We start from the raw sequence: 16,879 nt of genomic DNA, 5'->3' as shown, positions 1-16,879 counted from the left end.
TCCTCCTATACCCAACTTTCCTCTAATTTGGCCTCCACTCACTTCCCATTTTACTGCCCTATCACGATGCATTTCAATAATTTGTTCTCACGTCTTCTCCTCAAACATTAATCTGTGAGTTTGAGGGCTTGCACTCTGTCTTATTTACCCCTATATCCCTGGACCCTTCCACAGTGAACATAGTACCAGGACTGTGGAAGCAAGATTACTTCCTGGCACTAGACCATGAGGAAGTCATACTAAGAAACTTCAGCTGGGCCTTCACAGCTCTATAATAATCCTCCTGGTACTCTCTTCCCAACCTACACACTTTCCTCCGAAAGCCCTCATCTCACCTCTGCTTTCTTGCTCAGCATATTATTGTGCTTCCTACTTAGATTAGCAAATAAAGGATGACTTAAATTCCCTAAAATTTCCTCTACATCTCAAAACTCCACTGGTACATATCATTTCCTCCTTTGATCTCTCATTTGCCTCAAAAGGGGAAAAAAAATTTCCCTGGTGCCCTGGATCCTACTTACTTCCACCACCTTTGGGACCTTGCTCCCTCACTTATGACAGTCCTCTAGTCCCTGTCTAGATTATCAGCTTTTTGAAAATAAGTATCTCATCTTGTACCTCCATGAGTCCCCTGTACCAAAGACAACACCACATGGCAAGCACCCAGATGTACTAAGATGTAGCACTTAGATGTGTGCTAAGTCACTTCAGTCATGTCTAACTCTTTGCAACTCTATGGACTGTAGACCGCCAGGCTCCTCTGTCCAAGGGATTATCCAGGCAGGAATACTGGAGTAGACTGCCATACCTCCTTCAGGGGATCTTCCTGACCCACAGATAGAACTCGCATGTCTTATGCCCCCTGCATTGGCAGGCAGGTTCTTTACCACTAGCACTACCTGGGAAGCTCAAGCACTCAAGATACTTGCTGATAAAAGATCTAAATTTAAAACATCATATATAACTCTTCCTTCTTCCTTATACCTCACAACTACTCACTCAACTGCCAATACTTCTTTCCCACTTCCACCTTATCAAATTCTTCTAATTCAATCTAATTCAAGCCTCACAGGTCACATCTGCATTATGGCAGACACTTCCTGATTGCTCTTCTGACTCCATCTTTTCCTAACTCCAATGCACCTAGCACATGAAACTTACATACTTCTCTCTCCACTCCCACATATAGAACCTCCAATTGGTATCTCACTGCCTAAAAGTTTACAACTTCCACCCATCCCAACTTCTACTCTGAGAACCTTCTGCTGTGAGGAAATCTTCCCAGCCTTACTACAACTATTCCACCACCTTTCAAATTCCCTGCTCCAGATAAACAGTTCATGCTATCTCCTGAACAAATAATAAAGTCATCCCACTCCTTTGCCACCCAAGTCCTACCCATGTCTCAAGACCCGTGTCAAATGTCATATCCTCCACCAGGCTTTAACAATATCGCAACCTAAAAAAAAACAATCTCAACCTAGAAACTATTTGTCCCCTTACCTATCCCAAGCTTCTAGAGTAGTTTTGCTGATACTGTTGATTTGGCTTTCAGTGAACACAACTATTTTTCCTCTGACCTTGAAGACAAAATCAAGATTCTACTCTCTGCAACTCTCCAGTAAGGAGTAAGGGTTCCCACCACCTTAGTAAGAATTCAATTAACCTGAGCTAGTTAGTTGCCTAGGGAGGAAGGGGAGGTGGTGGCAGGGTAGACCTCACCTAGGGAATCAGATCGGCGGGGGGCAGGTCCTGCTGCAGGGCCCTCGGTCCAGTCCAACTTGCCACGGGCAATGAGGTACTTCTTGGCTTTGGATAGCAGTGCTGGGAAGTCCTCCTGGGAGGCTGCAAAGCTCTCAATCTTATTCTTCACAGAGCCCAGCACCTATGAAGCACAACTTCATGACATTTCTCGGTGGCTGCAGACTGACATAGTCCTTTCTAGACCCACCAGGCCTGTTCCCAGCACCCCCAGGGCCACTCCAGCTGTGGGCCTGGCCCACCGTGGAGCCTGGACGCACCCATGCACGCATGCATCGCACACCTGCAGCAGGGACTTGACACTGGGCTGGAAGACCATGTTGGTGTTGAGCAGGAAAGAGCGGAGCAGGGGCTGGGGGTGACAGGCCAGCTGGGCCACCAGCCCCGTCAGCAGGAAGTTGACATAGACGGAGTTCTGCAGCATATTCTCGAGTTTGGCAAAGAGCACAGCCATGAAGGGGCCTGGGGAGGTGGGCACAAGGATACAAGGCCTGAACACAGTGCACATCACACACGTTCCTCCCCAAAACGAGATCCCCCACTAGGTGAAAATTACTTGTATGTCAGTCACTGGGAATGTTTAAATATCCTGCGAACACCTATTCTGGACAAGATAAAATGGCAGACACCACATGAACCCACAAGAGGGCCAGATGCCAGATTTATACACATTCTAGCTGAAGAGCCAGACCACAGGCTCTGGAATTAGACAGACTTGATTAAATTTGAGCTCTACTGTTAACTAGTAAAATTACTAGATGAATCAAAAATCTCCAAGCACAGTTTCCTACTTGTTAAAATAAGAAAAACACCCACATCACAAAGTTATTAAGAGGATCAAAGAGAGACTGATATACAGAATTTAGGTCAAAATCCAGCAAATTTTAAGTATTCAATAATAACTATAAGCTATATGATATTTCTCAGTTTTTTAAAAAGCTTCACCCAAGAGAACAACTGAAGAAAGAACAAGTGAGTAAGTGATTAGAACCAAAAGAAGAAATCAAGTTACACACACAACAGAGAATAACACTAGACCTGAGTCAGAAATAAAGCAAGAAGAAAGCATAATGAAGGCAAAGAAGGTGACTATACTGGTCAACTTAAAAGGGGAGAAATCTTTGGAGAACCAAAGAAATAATCAGGTTTGTTCAAGAACTGGGAACAAAAATGGTAAGATAGAATCTGTAGGAAAAAACAGCTTAGTTCAGGGCCAGAGAAAACTGATCCAGGACAGACTCTTTGGTGGAAAAGAGACTAGCAGAAGGGATTAGAATGGCCTTCTAGAAGAACTGGCCTCAACTAAGCCAGGTCACCAACACTAGTGCAGTAGAACCATCACATTCTGTCTGGTCAAGGATTTGTGGGGGAAAGGGACTGTGCCTATGAACTACCCTAGGAATTAAGCCAGGAGAACAATGAAGGGCAAGAGACACTGAATCCTGAAAAAGATCCTAGAATAGTCTTCACACTACACACACACACAACTAGCTTTAGCTCTAAATCAACTCTTGGTTTAGCAAGGCCTAAGATACCCCTTGTCATCTCCAGGGGACTTTTTTACAAGACAAAACCTCAGATGAGTTTATGAAGAAGAAAAAAGACAGAGAGCTTCAGTTAACACTTCAAGAAAATGGTAAAACCTGCACACCACCTTCTAGTTTCATAGAAAAGGAAAGAGCAAAGCAGAGGCTAAGTAAATGAATACACCTATTCTCTGTAGTCTGCAAGAGTTGTTATTACTAAAGAGCAAAAGGCCTGATGATGTGCAAGCAGCATGGCAGCATATCCCGGGCCCAGAACATGTACTGATTGTACTGATCAATGCACAATAACCTAACTACAAACAACAGGAAGACATGTGGTGCCTTGGTCAACTATTATATGCCATGCGCCTGAGATAATAATCCTAAGCTACCACATGCTGAGTTCTCACAACATACCAGCATCACAGTAAGTGATTTACCTGCATCAAAGACATAGACGGGACACTAACTCAAGGAATGTCTAGTCCAAATCACTACACAGCTTCCCAGAAGTGTCTTCCCAAAAACCCCCAGGATGGTATATAGAGGAGGGACAAGAGCCAGGTGCGGGCTGGGCTGGGTAAAGCAGGATCAAACAAAAACAAAACGGAGTTAGCCAAGCCACTCAGGCCAGGTCTAGCCCCAGGGTCTTTGGAAGAAACCAAAACAAACCAGCTAACCAAACTTAGCTGGGGGGTCAAGGCCAGTGTTGTCATTTTCCCTGATAGCAGTATGTCACTGATCTAATTTACCCAGACAGAGGTATTTCACTCTATCTGCTGCAATTCTTACCACTAACCATAAACCCTTAGAAAGGCTTACCGAGCAGTCAGGGCAAGGTACAAGGATAGGGAACAGGAGAAACTTGAAACTGAGCCCTTCTCTAAAGAGGCTGGGAGAAAGGAGGCCAGGGCTGAAGAAGGAAAGTCCATCAGAGAGCTGACTATGGGCCACAGAAGAGCTGACAGGAGACCCAACACCCAGACAGATACACTGGTGGGAACAGCATAGAACAGCATGATTTACAGGTGCCTCACAAACAGGACAGCACATGTCTTACACATGGTTCAGATGTATTACTATGATTTACCAGGAAACACCAAACACAAAATATCCTGATCACACATCCCAGGAAACAGCCAGACTGAGGAAGAGTTGGAACATGCACATAGGACAGACACATAAGGCTTAGACAAAAGTCAATACTCAAACCAGCACAAGCATGGAAGATGTACAGACAGACACAGAGACACAAGTATGACGTGATATGTATCTGGAGGGGACCCAAGCAAAATGGATGAGGAGCTAGGCAAGTACACAGGAATGACATGGCCAAGAAGTCTCAGAAACTAGCACAAACAGGTCGAGAACATGCAAAGTACACAAAGGCGAAGACCTAGGCTAAGTAGCTTACCAGTGAAGGGCTGGCTTGGCAGCTGGTTGAGAGTCCGCAAAGGGCTGCTGAGGAAGGGGCCAGGGGGCTCAGGGGGACAGGTGAAGCTCTCGTAGGCCTCCTCCTCCTCAAGAGGTAGTGAAGGCTCTAGAGGGGGCTCAGAGCCAGCACCCCCATTGCTCAATGCCACCTCAAGCTCCCGAAGCTCCTGCCCAAAGCCCTCTAGTCCTGCCATGCCCTCAGAGGTGTCCTCAAGTGGTTCCCCAGCTCCCTCCTTTGGCACCCGACGAACCTTCTTGGCCCCCTCAGGCCATGGTCCTGGCAGCCCATTGAGCTGGGGAGGGGGCAGATGGCCAAGGCTTCCCCGTGCACCCCCAGCCAGCCCCCCACTCCCCAGCTCTTCCTCCTCCCCTTCCCCCGCATTGTCCCTGCCCTCCTCGGGCAGTAGGCTGCGCTTCTTAGTCCGGGAGCCAACAGGACTGGGCTCAGGAGGGGGCCGCTCGCCGTCATAGGGGGCAGACCAGGTACGGCAGGCCTGGACACAGCGGTCCACACCACGGCGCGCCTCACGCAGGTACTCCAGGTAATTGTCTTCCAGCTCACCAGGCTCCTCCACAGGGCTGGGCCGGCGGCCAGGGCTGGAGGCTGGGGACGTGGCAAGCCCTGGTGAGCGAGGGGCTGGGGCTGGGGACTCGGAGCCACCCAGGCTCTGCTGTCGCAGGAAGAGGGCTAGACGAGATGGTGTGGAGGGCCGGGGTACCGTCACCACAGAAGAGGAGTCAACACTTGGGCTTCCAGGGCCTGCCGAGGGGAAAGAACATAAGAGGGATCAAAGAGACAGAGGTGCGGGAAGAGGGATGAGACACCATGGGTAACTACATGAGACGGCAACAAAGCAGCAGAAAAGTGACTGGCTCGGACAGCTGACTCTCCACCACTCAAATTAAGCTTTTCCTCATTCAACACCCCCCTCACCACCATCACCACGAAAACAACAGAAACAGAAGAGCGTGACCAGACTGAAGAAAAGGAACAGCTTTGATCAGAAGCTAAACTTCTCCGGTAGAGTTAATGATCCACCCTGCAACACCTCTCATCAACTTCCCTAAAGATGGAATGCCACTCACGGCCACCTCCCTCCTTTCACCCTGGCCCCGCATTCTTGCTACGCTCCCCCAGGACCCAGGCCATACCCGTTGTGTCCTCCCTTCTCCCTGCCTCTCTGCTAGGCCCACCTCGTGCCCATGAGGCATGCTCTGGACGAGGTGGGCTGGAGGCACGGTGCCGACAACAGCGTGGGATTAGGGAGAGAAACTTGTCTGCGGCTCGTCCATATAGGTCCACATCACGCACAGCCGGCTTCTGGCTCAGCATCACATGGTTACACGGGACAAGATACCTGAGAAAGACAGCAGAAAAGAAAGGACAGATCAGGAAGGAAGGACAGGGTTTGGGAGAACATCAGTGGAACTACAGGGCTAAGCCAGGTTTCAAGAGGACATGCACAAGCAACCCCAATGCAACCCATCACCCCAGCAGTGCACAAGGCACGAAGAGCCATGAAGGTTCAGGATCAGCCATCCCTCAGCCCTGCCCCAACAGGTACCTGAGAACCAGCTGCAGCAGGACATCCTCACAGCTGAGGTTCAGAAGGGTCCTGAAGAGACTCAAAGACACCATGCAGAGCTGGGGGGGGCGGGGGCGGGGAAGATGAGTCACTCACTGTAAGAGCTCTCAGCCCTCTAGGATGTTTAACAAACGGGAACCGCCCCCCACAACCTAAGGCCCAACCAACCACTCTTAAAACAACAATGGCACAGGGCCTGGCATATAACAATCATTCAAATATTAAATAAATGATTACACTATCTTTTGTGTTCAAGACTTCATTATTTACAGACAGGAACAAACCGTGTACCAGATTTAATGCATTTCTATAGACCACATACATGTCATCAAACTCTGGCTATTATATACCTGGCAACAGAGATTCTAGCAACACTTAAATGGAAGGAATATCCATGAAGAGACCCCAGGAAATACTGGGACTGAGTGAATGTCTAACAGGAGACAACACAAAATGATAACTAAGTGAATGCCAGTCAGCAGACTGTAGCAGCATAGTAACTGAATGCCTACCAGCAAGAAACCAGAGGGAACCTGGAAGAATCCCAGCTAGGAAGTAGGTGGGGCTGTGAACATGGAGTGTGAGTCACCTCTCCAACACCAGTGTCTCTCGGAGAAGGTAGGATAAAGAAAAGTTCAAGGGCAGTTGACGGGAAAAGGAAAAAATAGGTGGGTCCAAAACAAGGGAAACCTTTTGTTTCAGAAAAGTAATAAGGGTGGTTCACCTCCAGCTAGGCAAAAACAGCAGACACAAGTAAGTTCTCCCTCACTCCTCTGAATCCCCAAGTGCTGTCTCTATACTTTCCTTATGACAGGTATACCTTGAGTTCCTCGAAGACAAATACTGGGTCTTAGTCTAGGGCACTACCTCCACAGTCTAGGTGTTCATCATTTACCAAACGACTGAGGGGAAATTAAAAGCCAGTCATGGTGGGAAAGAGATAAGATAGCAGTTCACATTTTAGTCAGCATGGATATTTATCCTAAATGACCATCTTAACTAGCACTCAGACTCATTAAAACATGAGTTTTAATGTTTTAATGAAAACACTCAGACTCATTAAAGATTGTGTGGTAGGTAGAAAAATGGTCCCTCAAAGATGTACAGATCCTAATCTCCAGATCTTGTACCTTTTTACCTTACACGGCAGAAGAGACTTTGCAGGCATGATTAAGGTTATTAAGGAATTTAAGTTGAGGAGAGTAGCCTGGATTATCCAGAGAGGCCCAGTTAAATCACACGAGTCTTTACAAGCAAATAATATTTTCTAGTTGGGTCAAAAAGAAAGAGATTTGAACCATGAGAGGGACTCCATCCACCACTGATGGTTTTGAAAGTGTAAGGAGTCAAGGATTTAGCTGGTCTCTAGAAGCTGGGAATGGTTCCCAGCTGACAGCCAGCAAGAAAATAGTAATCTCAGCCCTTTAACTACAATTAAGTAAACATGACCAAGGACTAAAATGATCAAGGAAATGGATTTTCTCCTGGGCCCTCCAAAAAAGACGCAGCCCCATTGGCATTTTGATTTTAGTAGGGTAAGGTCAGTACCAGATACATGACCTACAGAATGGTAAAGTAATAAATTTGTGTTGTTTTAAGCCACTATGTTTGTGATAATTTGTTATGACAGCAATAGGAAACTAATACAGATACTCAGGTACTCAGACTAGCTAGCCAGCATTATTCACCTTAAGCCAGGAAAGTCAGACTATAGTGGTTACAAAGTCAAGCCAATAGAATCAAGCTTAAAGGGGCCAAACAGAGGAAAGGGAAAGTACCTGCATGTTTAACATGGGAATCCTGAAATCAGAACAGATTTGGTTCCTCCAAGAGCAGACAGCCAAGAATAAATACCCAAAGACCACAAAAGGCTCCTGAAACCAGAGGACCAAATGCAATACTAACAGAAATATGTGCTAAAGACTAAAGACACTGAGGGAGAATCAAAGAAGTTAGGGTAAGATTAAGACAAAAACAAGATGAACAGAGCCCAGCACAGGAAAAAAATAAATCAACCCTAGGAAGGAAATCAACATTCTCAGAATATGAACAGGACACTCTATGAGGCCAAATAGATTTAAGACAATGGTTGAACTTCAGCATAATTAGAAATAAAACTTTTTCAATATCTTTGTAAAATTAAAGCTTTGGCAACTATTTCCTACTGGTTTATGCCAATAATTCTTAAGCTAAGGCATGTATCATACTTACATTTTGGAGTATTATAAAAGTTCACATGCCTTGGGCCTACTTCCAAAGACTTAACTCAAGAGACTTAAAGCAGAGCTTAGAATCTGTTGTAGTTATTGTCATTTTCAAATTTTAGGGTATACACTTGGTTCAGAAACACTGGTCAAATCAGAGTCAGTCTAAAAACCTCACACATACCCTAACTTAGCTATTCAGGAGAATGTCAAGTATACAAAACATAGCTATCCAGAAATCTTACCTACCTCAAACCCTACTACCAGGTTAACTCAGTTAACTGGAACAACTTTCCAGAACCCTTAGTGATTCAAGAACTTCTATTTCAAACACAAAGACCCGGAGAACTTCAATTATTTGTAATAAAAGGAGGAAACAAAAATGGTGATAGAGCCAAAATAAATGCCATAAAGTGCATGGCTAAACAAATGCTTTATTTCCCCCAGAAAGACTGTAGGTCTTTATTACTTAGAAACAATTTACACCTATTTTATATATATTTCTATTGGTTAAAATCTAAACTTCTTACCACGGTCTACAAAGCCATGCATGATCTGAATCTTACCCACCTCTCCCTCCTTTCTCCCCCATGCTCACTACACCTCCAGTCACACTGGTCTTTTATCTCCTCAAATACATTTCATTTCCTCTTCCCCACTTGTGTCCTTTGCAAGCACTGCTCCCTCTGCCTAGACTGTTCTTCACTTGCTCTTTAGTAGGCTAGCTCCCTCATGGCCTTTAGGTCTCAGTTCAATGTCATCTCTTCTGAGAGGTTTTTTTGATCACCCTACTGGCTTAGATGGTAAAGAATCCACCTGCCAACACATTTTCAAATTTTAATCCTGGGTTGGATCCCTGGGTTAGGAAGATCCCCTGGAAAAGGGAATGACGACTCACTCCAGTATTCTTGCCTAGAGAATTTCAGGGAGACAGGGCCTGGCAGGCTATAGTCCATGGGGTCACAAAGACTTGGATACAACTGAGTGACTATCACTTTCACTCTCTTTTCTAAGCAGCCTTTTTTTTATAAAAATGACCTCAACCTTCAATTATTTCAGTTATGCGTTTGCTTATCTACCTCCTCTATGAAGGAAGCTCCATGAAGTCAGCAACCACTGCTTACCATTATATCCTCAGTACCAGAGAACAATACAGTGAACACTGAACATTCAGTCAAAATGTTCAGGAGGAAGGAATGTAACTAGGCAGGTGGGCAAATGGGTGCCCCAAGTTACAGCAGTTCAAGTGCAGCAAATCCAAAAGGAAGAACAGGTGAACACACTAGTTATAAAGCAGGCTCAAAGCCTGAAGGTGATCTCGAGTCACCTACAAGCCACAGAGCACTACACAGCTGAGGAGAATCTCAAGTCAATGCCATATTACAAGTGCTGCACACTGGCAAAACCTACAGCTATGAGTGGCCAAAGTCATTCAGAAAATATAACTGTCCTATGTAGATCCAGATATTACAAAAGCAGGGAAGCACATTGAAAATGTCCGCAAAACAGTTAAAAGTTTAATACTAGAAAGAAAATGCCACCTAACTTTGAAGTGATTACTGGAGACAAAGGCCAAAGAAGGGCAGAAACACCCTCCCAGAACAAAGGTTGGAGAGAGGAGATGGCTCACCCAGGTAAGCCAGGACAGAGGTAGGGGCCATACCCGGGAGTTGCTGCCAATACGGGCAACAAGGGTGTCAAGGATGGTGTGGGTGTCATGCCGGTGTAACAGCAGGAATCGCAGGAAGGTACGGAGCAAGGCAGGCTCTGAAATACTCCGTAGGAAAAGTTCCAGATAGGCGGTACTGGCGATCATCTCCTCCACAGAGGTCTGAACGAAGGGAAGGGAAAGTTTGGAAATTTAGGGCTTCCCCACACATACACAAAGCCATTTTCCCTAAGTTCTAAGGAGGTACCAGGAACAGACAGGGAAAAAAGGAGGAGTACCCTGCCCACTGTCACCCACACTGGTCCTGGCACTGAGGTAACCACTCCTCAGCCTAACCTCTTAATCTGCCTTGCCACCCATGACTCTCACCTTGTGCAGGGCAGGGCCCATGACTGGCACCAGGAACCCATTATGGATATAATCAACCAGCTGCTTTTGCACCAGAGGATGAGCTACCTGTATGGGTACAAAAGAGAGGATGGAGCATTTTGAAGGGGGCTACTGTCAGGAAGGGAGCAAAATATTAGAACACATATATGCCCTCTCCCCTCAAGCTGAAAGAAAATCAGAACTCCAGAGAATGCACCTTCTCCCACCCCATTACCCCAGAATGACCAAGGGCCAGAGCTCCTGGGAACCCCAGTCCCACCTGAATGACTGCATTGCAGAACTCTAGGGAACTCATGAAGAGCGCAAGGGCTGGCACTCCGAGCCAGTCCTCCCGTCGCAGGCAGTGCCAATCATCCCCTGGAACTTCAATCTTTCGGGGCAGTGATGAGTACAGGGCACTCAGCCCTGTGGCCAGCACCTGGGGGCCATCCCCAAGGACAGGTTACCAAAGGCACAGACAATATAAAAAATGGAAACAGGGAACTATTAACCCAGAGTTTTTATGGGAGTAGGGATAAAATCTATTACCAGAGCAGATATTTAGTTACCCAAGGTGCCAAGACATCACCTGGGCACACTGGCCCATGAAAAGCCTTCATACCTGCCTTATCCACATGAGCCCAAGTTTCATCCCCACCCCAATTCCAGGTGTTGCATTCAAACCCAGGGGGCTACTTGCTAAAGGAGAGGGCCCCAGGGCATAGCCCCTCCACACCTCCTAAACGGGAAGGTGCCGACACCGCACCCCACACCCATCCCCGGAGGTGCTGACCGGGCAGAAGTATGAGTGGTCTGCGATGTAGCGGCCCACGGTGGGACTTCCGGCTGACAGAGCCATAAGCAGCAGCAGGGCGTCGCGGGCCTGCTGGCCCAGGCTGCCCTCTCGATGGACAAAAGGGACAAGGCGAGAAAAGAGGAGAAGACGGGGAGCAGCTCCAGGTTCAGAAGGTGGCTGCAGGAAGAACTCGAGCAATGAAGGCTCCCGGGCCAGACACACGCACAGCTGGCTGAGAAGTAGCACCAGGCCTTCATCCAGTGCTGGGCTACTGGGCACAGGGCGGCCACAGGCATCCAGCAAGATCAGTAGAGCCTCACGAACTGGACCATGCCGCAACAGGGGCTGGCGAGCTTCGCTCACTAGCATTTCAAAGAGTTTCAATTGCTCAGCTCGCCGTTCCTCAACCCCATCCCCAAGCTCATCCCATTGAAGCTGCCATGTCAACACACGGGTTAGCAGATCCTCACGCAGAGCAAACTCAAGCAGGGGCCCAGGAGCTGTGGGGACGGAGGACACTGTGCGATCCTCTGCCAGGAGTGTCAGCATCTGGTAAGTGTGGTTGCGCACAGCACTGAGATCATCAGCACCCCCAGGAGCTGCCCGAGGGCCTTGCCGCTCCAGGATTCGCACCACCTGGGGAATCGGGACAGATAAGAGAAGGAAACCAAGATAAGCTGACAAGATGACAAGGTGAGAGAACACAGAAATTTAGAGGGATTCAGGCAGCTAGCAGACTGGGCCCCTGGGCATAGAGTCTCCTACCTGGGACCAGTGATTCTTAAAGACCATGAGGCAGGTCTCAGGGTCAGCCATGACAGGGGTCTGCAGACTGGCCCCTTGTGGTACACGGTGCCCAGGGCCCCGGGAGGCCAGTCTGCTCAGCCAGTTCATCCTCTCCATGAGGCAGGCTGGGCCGGGCCGGCGGCCAGAGAGTCACACTCTGAGAACTCGCCAGCTGGAGGCTCTCTCCACTTGTGTCTCTAGTCTGCTTCATCCGGTCTGCAGGAGCCAACAGCTGCCCATGGAGCCAGAAGATGCACCAGGCTGGAACAGTGAGCCCAGAGGTCACTGCCCAATCCAGACCCACAAATCTAATTCAAAGAGAAAGAATAGAGAGATTAACAGAAGTTTGCCTCTTTCTACCACCCACTAGAAAGAACTCAGAACCACCACCCCACTGAAAACCACACATGCAATCAGCACCTTAAATTCAACACGTGTAAAACAGAACTCATCCCAGCACCAAACCTGTGTTACTTCCCCAGCCTTCTCCACCTTAATAAATGATAGCAGTATTCACCTACTTGCTCAGGTCAAACACCTGGGCATCATCCTTCTTTCTTCTTGTTATTACCGCCAATATCCAGTTCATCAGCCTATAATCTATACCCTCCAAACATGTCTTACTATTGCAATAGCTTCCAATCTGGTCTTCATGCCTCCAGTCTTACCCCTCTGAGACTCTATTCCCCACACAGCAACCAGAGTTTTAAAACATAAATTATACTACATCTCTCCTCTGCTGAAAACCCTCCAATGACTCCCCATCACACTGGTAATAATCCAAGTCCTTTACCTTGGCCTCTAGGGCACTATCTAATCTAATCTGTATAACTTCCTACGTGCCCCCTTCTCACTCATACTTCACTCATAGGAGACTTTCTTGAACACTAGCTCTTTCCTCTGTCTGGAATGCACTTTTCCTGATCTTCACAATGTTCACATCACTCGGTTCTTTCCAAATGCCATTTCCTCAAAGAGAACTTACTTAACAATTCTATCAAAACTGCATTTTCCCACCTTCACTCTCTAGCTTTCTAGTCCTCCTTTTGTCTGCATTTTATTTTCTAAAAATATTTATTTGCCTATTCATTTATCTATCTTTCCTACTACAATGTAAGCTCACTGAGGACAAGGTTTCTCTGTTGCACCCCCAGTACCTAGAGATCAATAAATTATTTGCTGAATGTATAGATGCTCAAGTGAATGAATGAACAAATGAACAATCAGGAAATCCAGTCTAGATCTGACTCTAGCCCTCTGGGACTTCTGAGGAAGAAACCTTTTTCTATTACAGGTCCCTCCCTAGAAGCCCACCCAATAGGAAATACACAAACATATCTTTAACTTGCTGAATAATCTTTAAGAGGTAAAAATTCAGAACCAATCAAAAAAGCAAAAGAATTTTCATTCTAGAAAAAAATACAAGGATACACTCCCATAAACACACATATACCCACTCCTGTCAGATGCATTCAACATTCACTCCTGGGGACATGACACAACACCCTCATTAGAGAAAGAGTTGTTGTTCAGTCACTAAGTCGTGTCCGACTCTTTGTAACCCCAGGGGCTGCAGCATGCCATACTTCCCTGTTCTTCACTATTTCCCGAAGTTTGCTCAAACTCAAGTCCACTGAGTTGGTGATGCCATCCAACTATCTCATCCTCTGCCACCACATCCATACAAGACTACTGAAAAAACCATAGCTTTGACAAGAAAGACCTTTGTTGGCAAAGTAATGTCTCTGTTTCTTAATATGCTGTCTAGGTTGGTCACAGTTTTCCTTCCAAGGAGCAAGCATCTTTTAATTTTGTGACTGCAGTCACTGTCTGCAATGATTTTGGAGTCCAAGAATATAAAATCTGCCATTGCTTCCACTTTCTCACCATCTATTTGCCATGAAGTGATGGGACTGGATACCTTAATCTTAGTTTTTTGAATGTTGAGTTTTAAGCCAGCTTTTTCACTCTCCTCTTTCACTCTTATCAAAAGGCTCTTTAGTTCCTGCTTACTTTCTGCCATTAGAGTGGAATCATCTGCATATCTGAGGTTGTTAATATTCCTCCCAGCAGTCTTGATTCCAGCTTGTGATTCATCCAGCCCAGAATTCTGTATGATATACTCTGCATACATAAGTTAAATAAGCAGGGTAACAATATACAGTCTTGACATACTCCTTTCCCATTTTTGAACAAAACCATTGTTCCATGTCCGGTTCTAACTGTTGCTTCTTGACCTGCATACAAGTGTCTCAGGAGGCAGGTAAGGTGGTCTGGTATTCTCATCTCTTGAAGAATTTTCCAGTTTGTTGTGATCCACGCTGTAAAAGGCTTCAGCATAGTCAATGAAGCAGAAGTAGACATTTTCCTGGAATTCCCTTGCTTCTTCTAAGATCCAACAGATGTTCACAATTTGATCTTTGGTTTCTCTGCCTTATCTAAATCCAGCTTATACATCTGAAGTTCTCGGTTCACGTACTGTTGAAGTCTAGCTTGAAGGATTTTGAGCATTACTTTGCTAGCAGGTGAAATGAGTATAGTATATGGTAGTTTGAATTTGCCTCTCTTTGGGATTGGAATGAAAACTGACCTTTTCCAGTCCTGTGGCCACTGCTGAGTTTTTCAAATCTGCTGGCATACTGAGTGCAACACTTTAACAGCATCATCTTTCAGGATTTTAAATAGCTCAGCTGGAACTCCATCACTTCCACTAGCTTTGTTCGTACTAATGCTTCCTAAAGTCTACTTGACTTCACACTCCAGGATGTCTGGCTCTAGGTGAGTGACCATACCATCGTGGTAAACATCTGTTGGCCTCAACCATGGCTCACAGTTCCTTCTTCATCACATCTACCACCCTCTCAGCAGTAATGGCTCTCAACAATACCTCCCAAGTATAAAAACTTCAGAGGAAAAAAAACAACTTCAGAGGAAAGGTGTGGTTCAATCATCCTTCCTCTTTATACTCAACTAGGTCTAAAGGAACCCAGAGACCTGCCAACAGACCCACACTTTGCCCTCCAGTTACATTAACCACCATCTCCTTCTACCCAGATACACAGTCTCTCACCACTATCTGCTCACAACTAAAAGGCAGCAACTCTGCTTGCTTAAGGAAACTTTCTTGAGAACAAAAGACAGTCTTATTTTTTTTTTCCAAAAGACACAATGGGAAGAGCCAGTCCTAAAGAGCAGGCAGGGCCCACTCATTGATTAATTCAGTGTACATCATACCAGTACTGGGGCACTGTGTTAAGCAAGCACTGGAAATACAAAGATGGACAAAAACAGTTGGGGGAGCATAAAAAAAACTTCAATAAATATTATAAAGAGGTATTTACAAAAAATGTCATGGGGGCACTACGGAAAAGAAACTAAATCTGCCTGGAAACCATAAGAGGATTCCAGAAAAGAGGTGATACCTGATGTAAAACTTTAACAAAGAGATATTGGTAACAAAGAGAGCAGAGCAAAAAGTCTTCTTCATATTAAAAACATTTACAAAAATACAGCACTGTGAAAGAACACAGTAAATTTAAAGAACAGTTGCAAGTTTGGTGTGGCTTAAACACAGACTATTTAGAAAAGAGAGGACAATGTTAAGTTAAAAGGTAAACATAGGTGAAGGTTATAAATATCACTGAATATCATGCTGAGGAGTTTTATTTATGAACACCCTGGAATAAAGGAGCTTTTTAAACAAGAAAATGTTAAGATCAAATTGGCCTTTAAAAATATGTCAGCTAGCAGTACAAGGTAGAGTAGAGAGAGACCAATGGCAGTAGACAATTTATAAGAATCTGTTTCAATAGTCCATTTTAAAAAAGGATGGCATGGACTAAAGTGGTAAGAGCAGAATTAGAAAAGGTAAATTTGAGATTCACCTCTATGTCCCACAGCATGTCCCATGTGATAATGAAAGTGTTTATACCTGTAATATATCTGTCACTAATAGCAAGTTCCTTGACAAGAGAGACCATATCATTCATTGTTCTTTGAAATTCCAATGCTAACATAGTAACTGCCATTCAAAAACATTTGTGGAACAAGATGCTGAATTTATAAATTATAATAGCTAGCACATATTGAGCACTTATATGTGCCAGTCTCCATTCTAAGCACTGCATGCTATTGCTCATTTAAGCCTAATAAAAACCACAGATGCATTATTATCTCCATTTTACACACAAGGAAATCAAAGCCTAGAAATGTTAAATAGCCAAAGTTACCCAGTTAGTAAGTGGCAAGAATGGGAGGCAAATGCAGATAATCAGCCTGCAGATTTAACTTAATCATGAAGTAGAAGTAATAAGATCTACCAAATGAATGGAGGATGACAGAAGACCCTAATATGAAGTATTAAGAGTCTCAGTAAAAGGTAATTCCACTAACAGACTAGGAACACGCAACAGAGGAACTCTGTTTTAGAAGAGAATTCAGTACAGTTCTGGACATGTTAAGTTTTTAGACACCGATAAGATATCCACGATGCCTAGAAAGCAAGTAGAAATTATACTCAAGCTCAAGAGTAAAATCACAACTAGAGCTATAAATCCAGGAGTCACCAGCTTATATGTAGTAGATGAAGCTAAGTAAGGGGATGGAATCATCCAAAGAGATCAGTAATCACAAAAGGAGCCAAGGGTGACATCCTGGGGAAAACCAGGATTTAAAAAAGCAAAGGAGGAGTCTTTTAAAAAAGACTAGTGAAGGTAGCCAGAAATGGAAGGAGAAATCCAAGAAATAAT

The 16,879-nt window shown here is 45.3% G+C and overlaps 1 protein-coding gene across 13 annotated transcripts in view; it reads right to left on the bottom strand.

Moving 5' to 3' along the window:
* FHIP1B (FHF complex subunit HOOK interacting protein 1B) overlaps positions 1 to 16,879 on the bottom strand; it is a 32,403-nt gene that overhangs the window by 8,947 nt on the left and 6,577 nt on the right. For 3 of the 13 annotated variants that reach the window (XM_043481343.1, XM_043481342.1, XM_043481345.1), the window contains exons 2-11: positions 12,111 to 12,439; positions 11,343 to 11,981; positions 10,830 to 10,988; positions 10,550 to 10,636; positions 10,142 to 10,342; positions 6,287 to 6,366; positions 5,874 to 6,079; positions 4,702 to 5,481; positions 2,045 to 2,223; positions 1,723 to 1,885 (exon numbers count right to left, since the gene is read on the bottom strand). In XM_043481343.1, coding sequence (XP_043337278.1) covers positions 1,723 to 1,885; positions 2,045 to 2,223; positions 4,702 to 5,481; positions 5,874 to 6,079; positions 6,287 to 6,366; positions 10,142 to 10,342; positions 10,550 to 10,636; positions 10,830 to 10,988; positions 11,343 to 11,981; positions 12,111 to 12,248 — 2,632 coding nt within the window. In that variant the 5' untranslated portion in view covers positions 12,249 to 12,439. Of the gene's footprint in view, positions 1 to 1,722; positions 1,886 to 2,021; positions 2,224 to 4,701; positions 5,482 to 5,873; positions 6,080 to 6,286; positions 6,367 to 10,141; positions 10,343 to 10,549; positions 10,637 to 10,829; positions 10,989 to 11,342; positions 11,982 to 12,110; positions 12,440 to 12,648; positions 13,734 to 16,879 lie in introns of those variants that run through there. The other 10 variants (XM_043481351.1, XM_043481350.1, XM_043481344.1 and 7 more) reach the window with 9 other exon arrangements.

This window comes from Cervus canadensis, chromosome 11 (genome assembly GCF_019320065.1).
Source record: "Cervus canadensis isolate Bull #8, Minnesota chromosome 11, ASM1932006v1, whole genome shotgun sequence".
NCBI lineage: Eukaryota > Metazoa > Chordata > Mammalia > Artiodactyla > Cervidae > Cervus > Cervus canadensis.
This window is presented reverse-complemented; position numbering and strand designations above follow the sequence as displayed.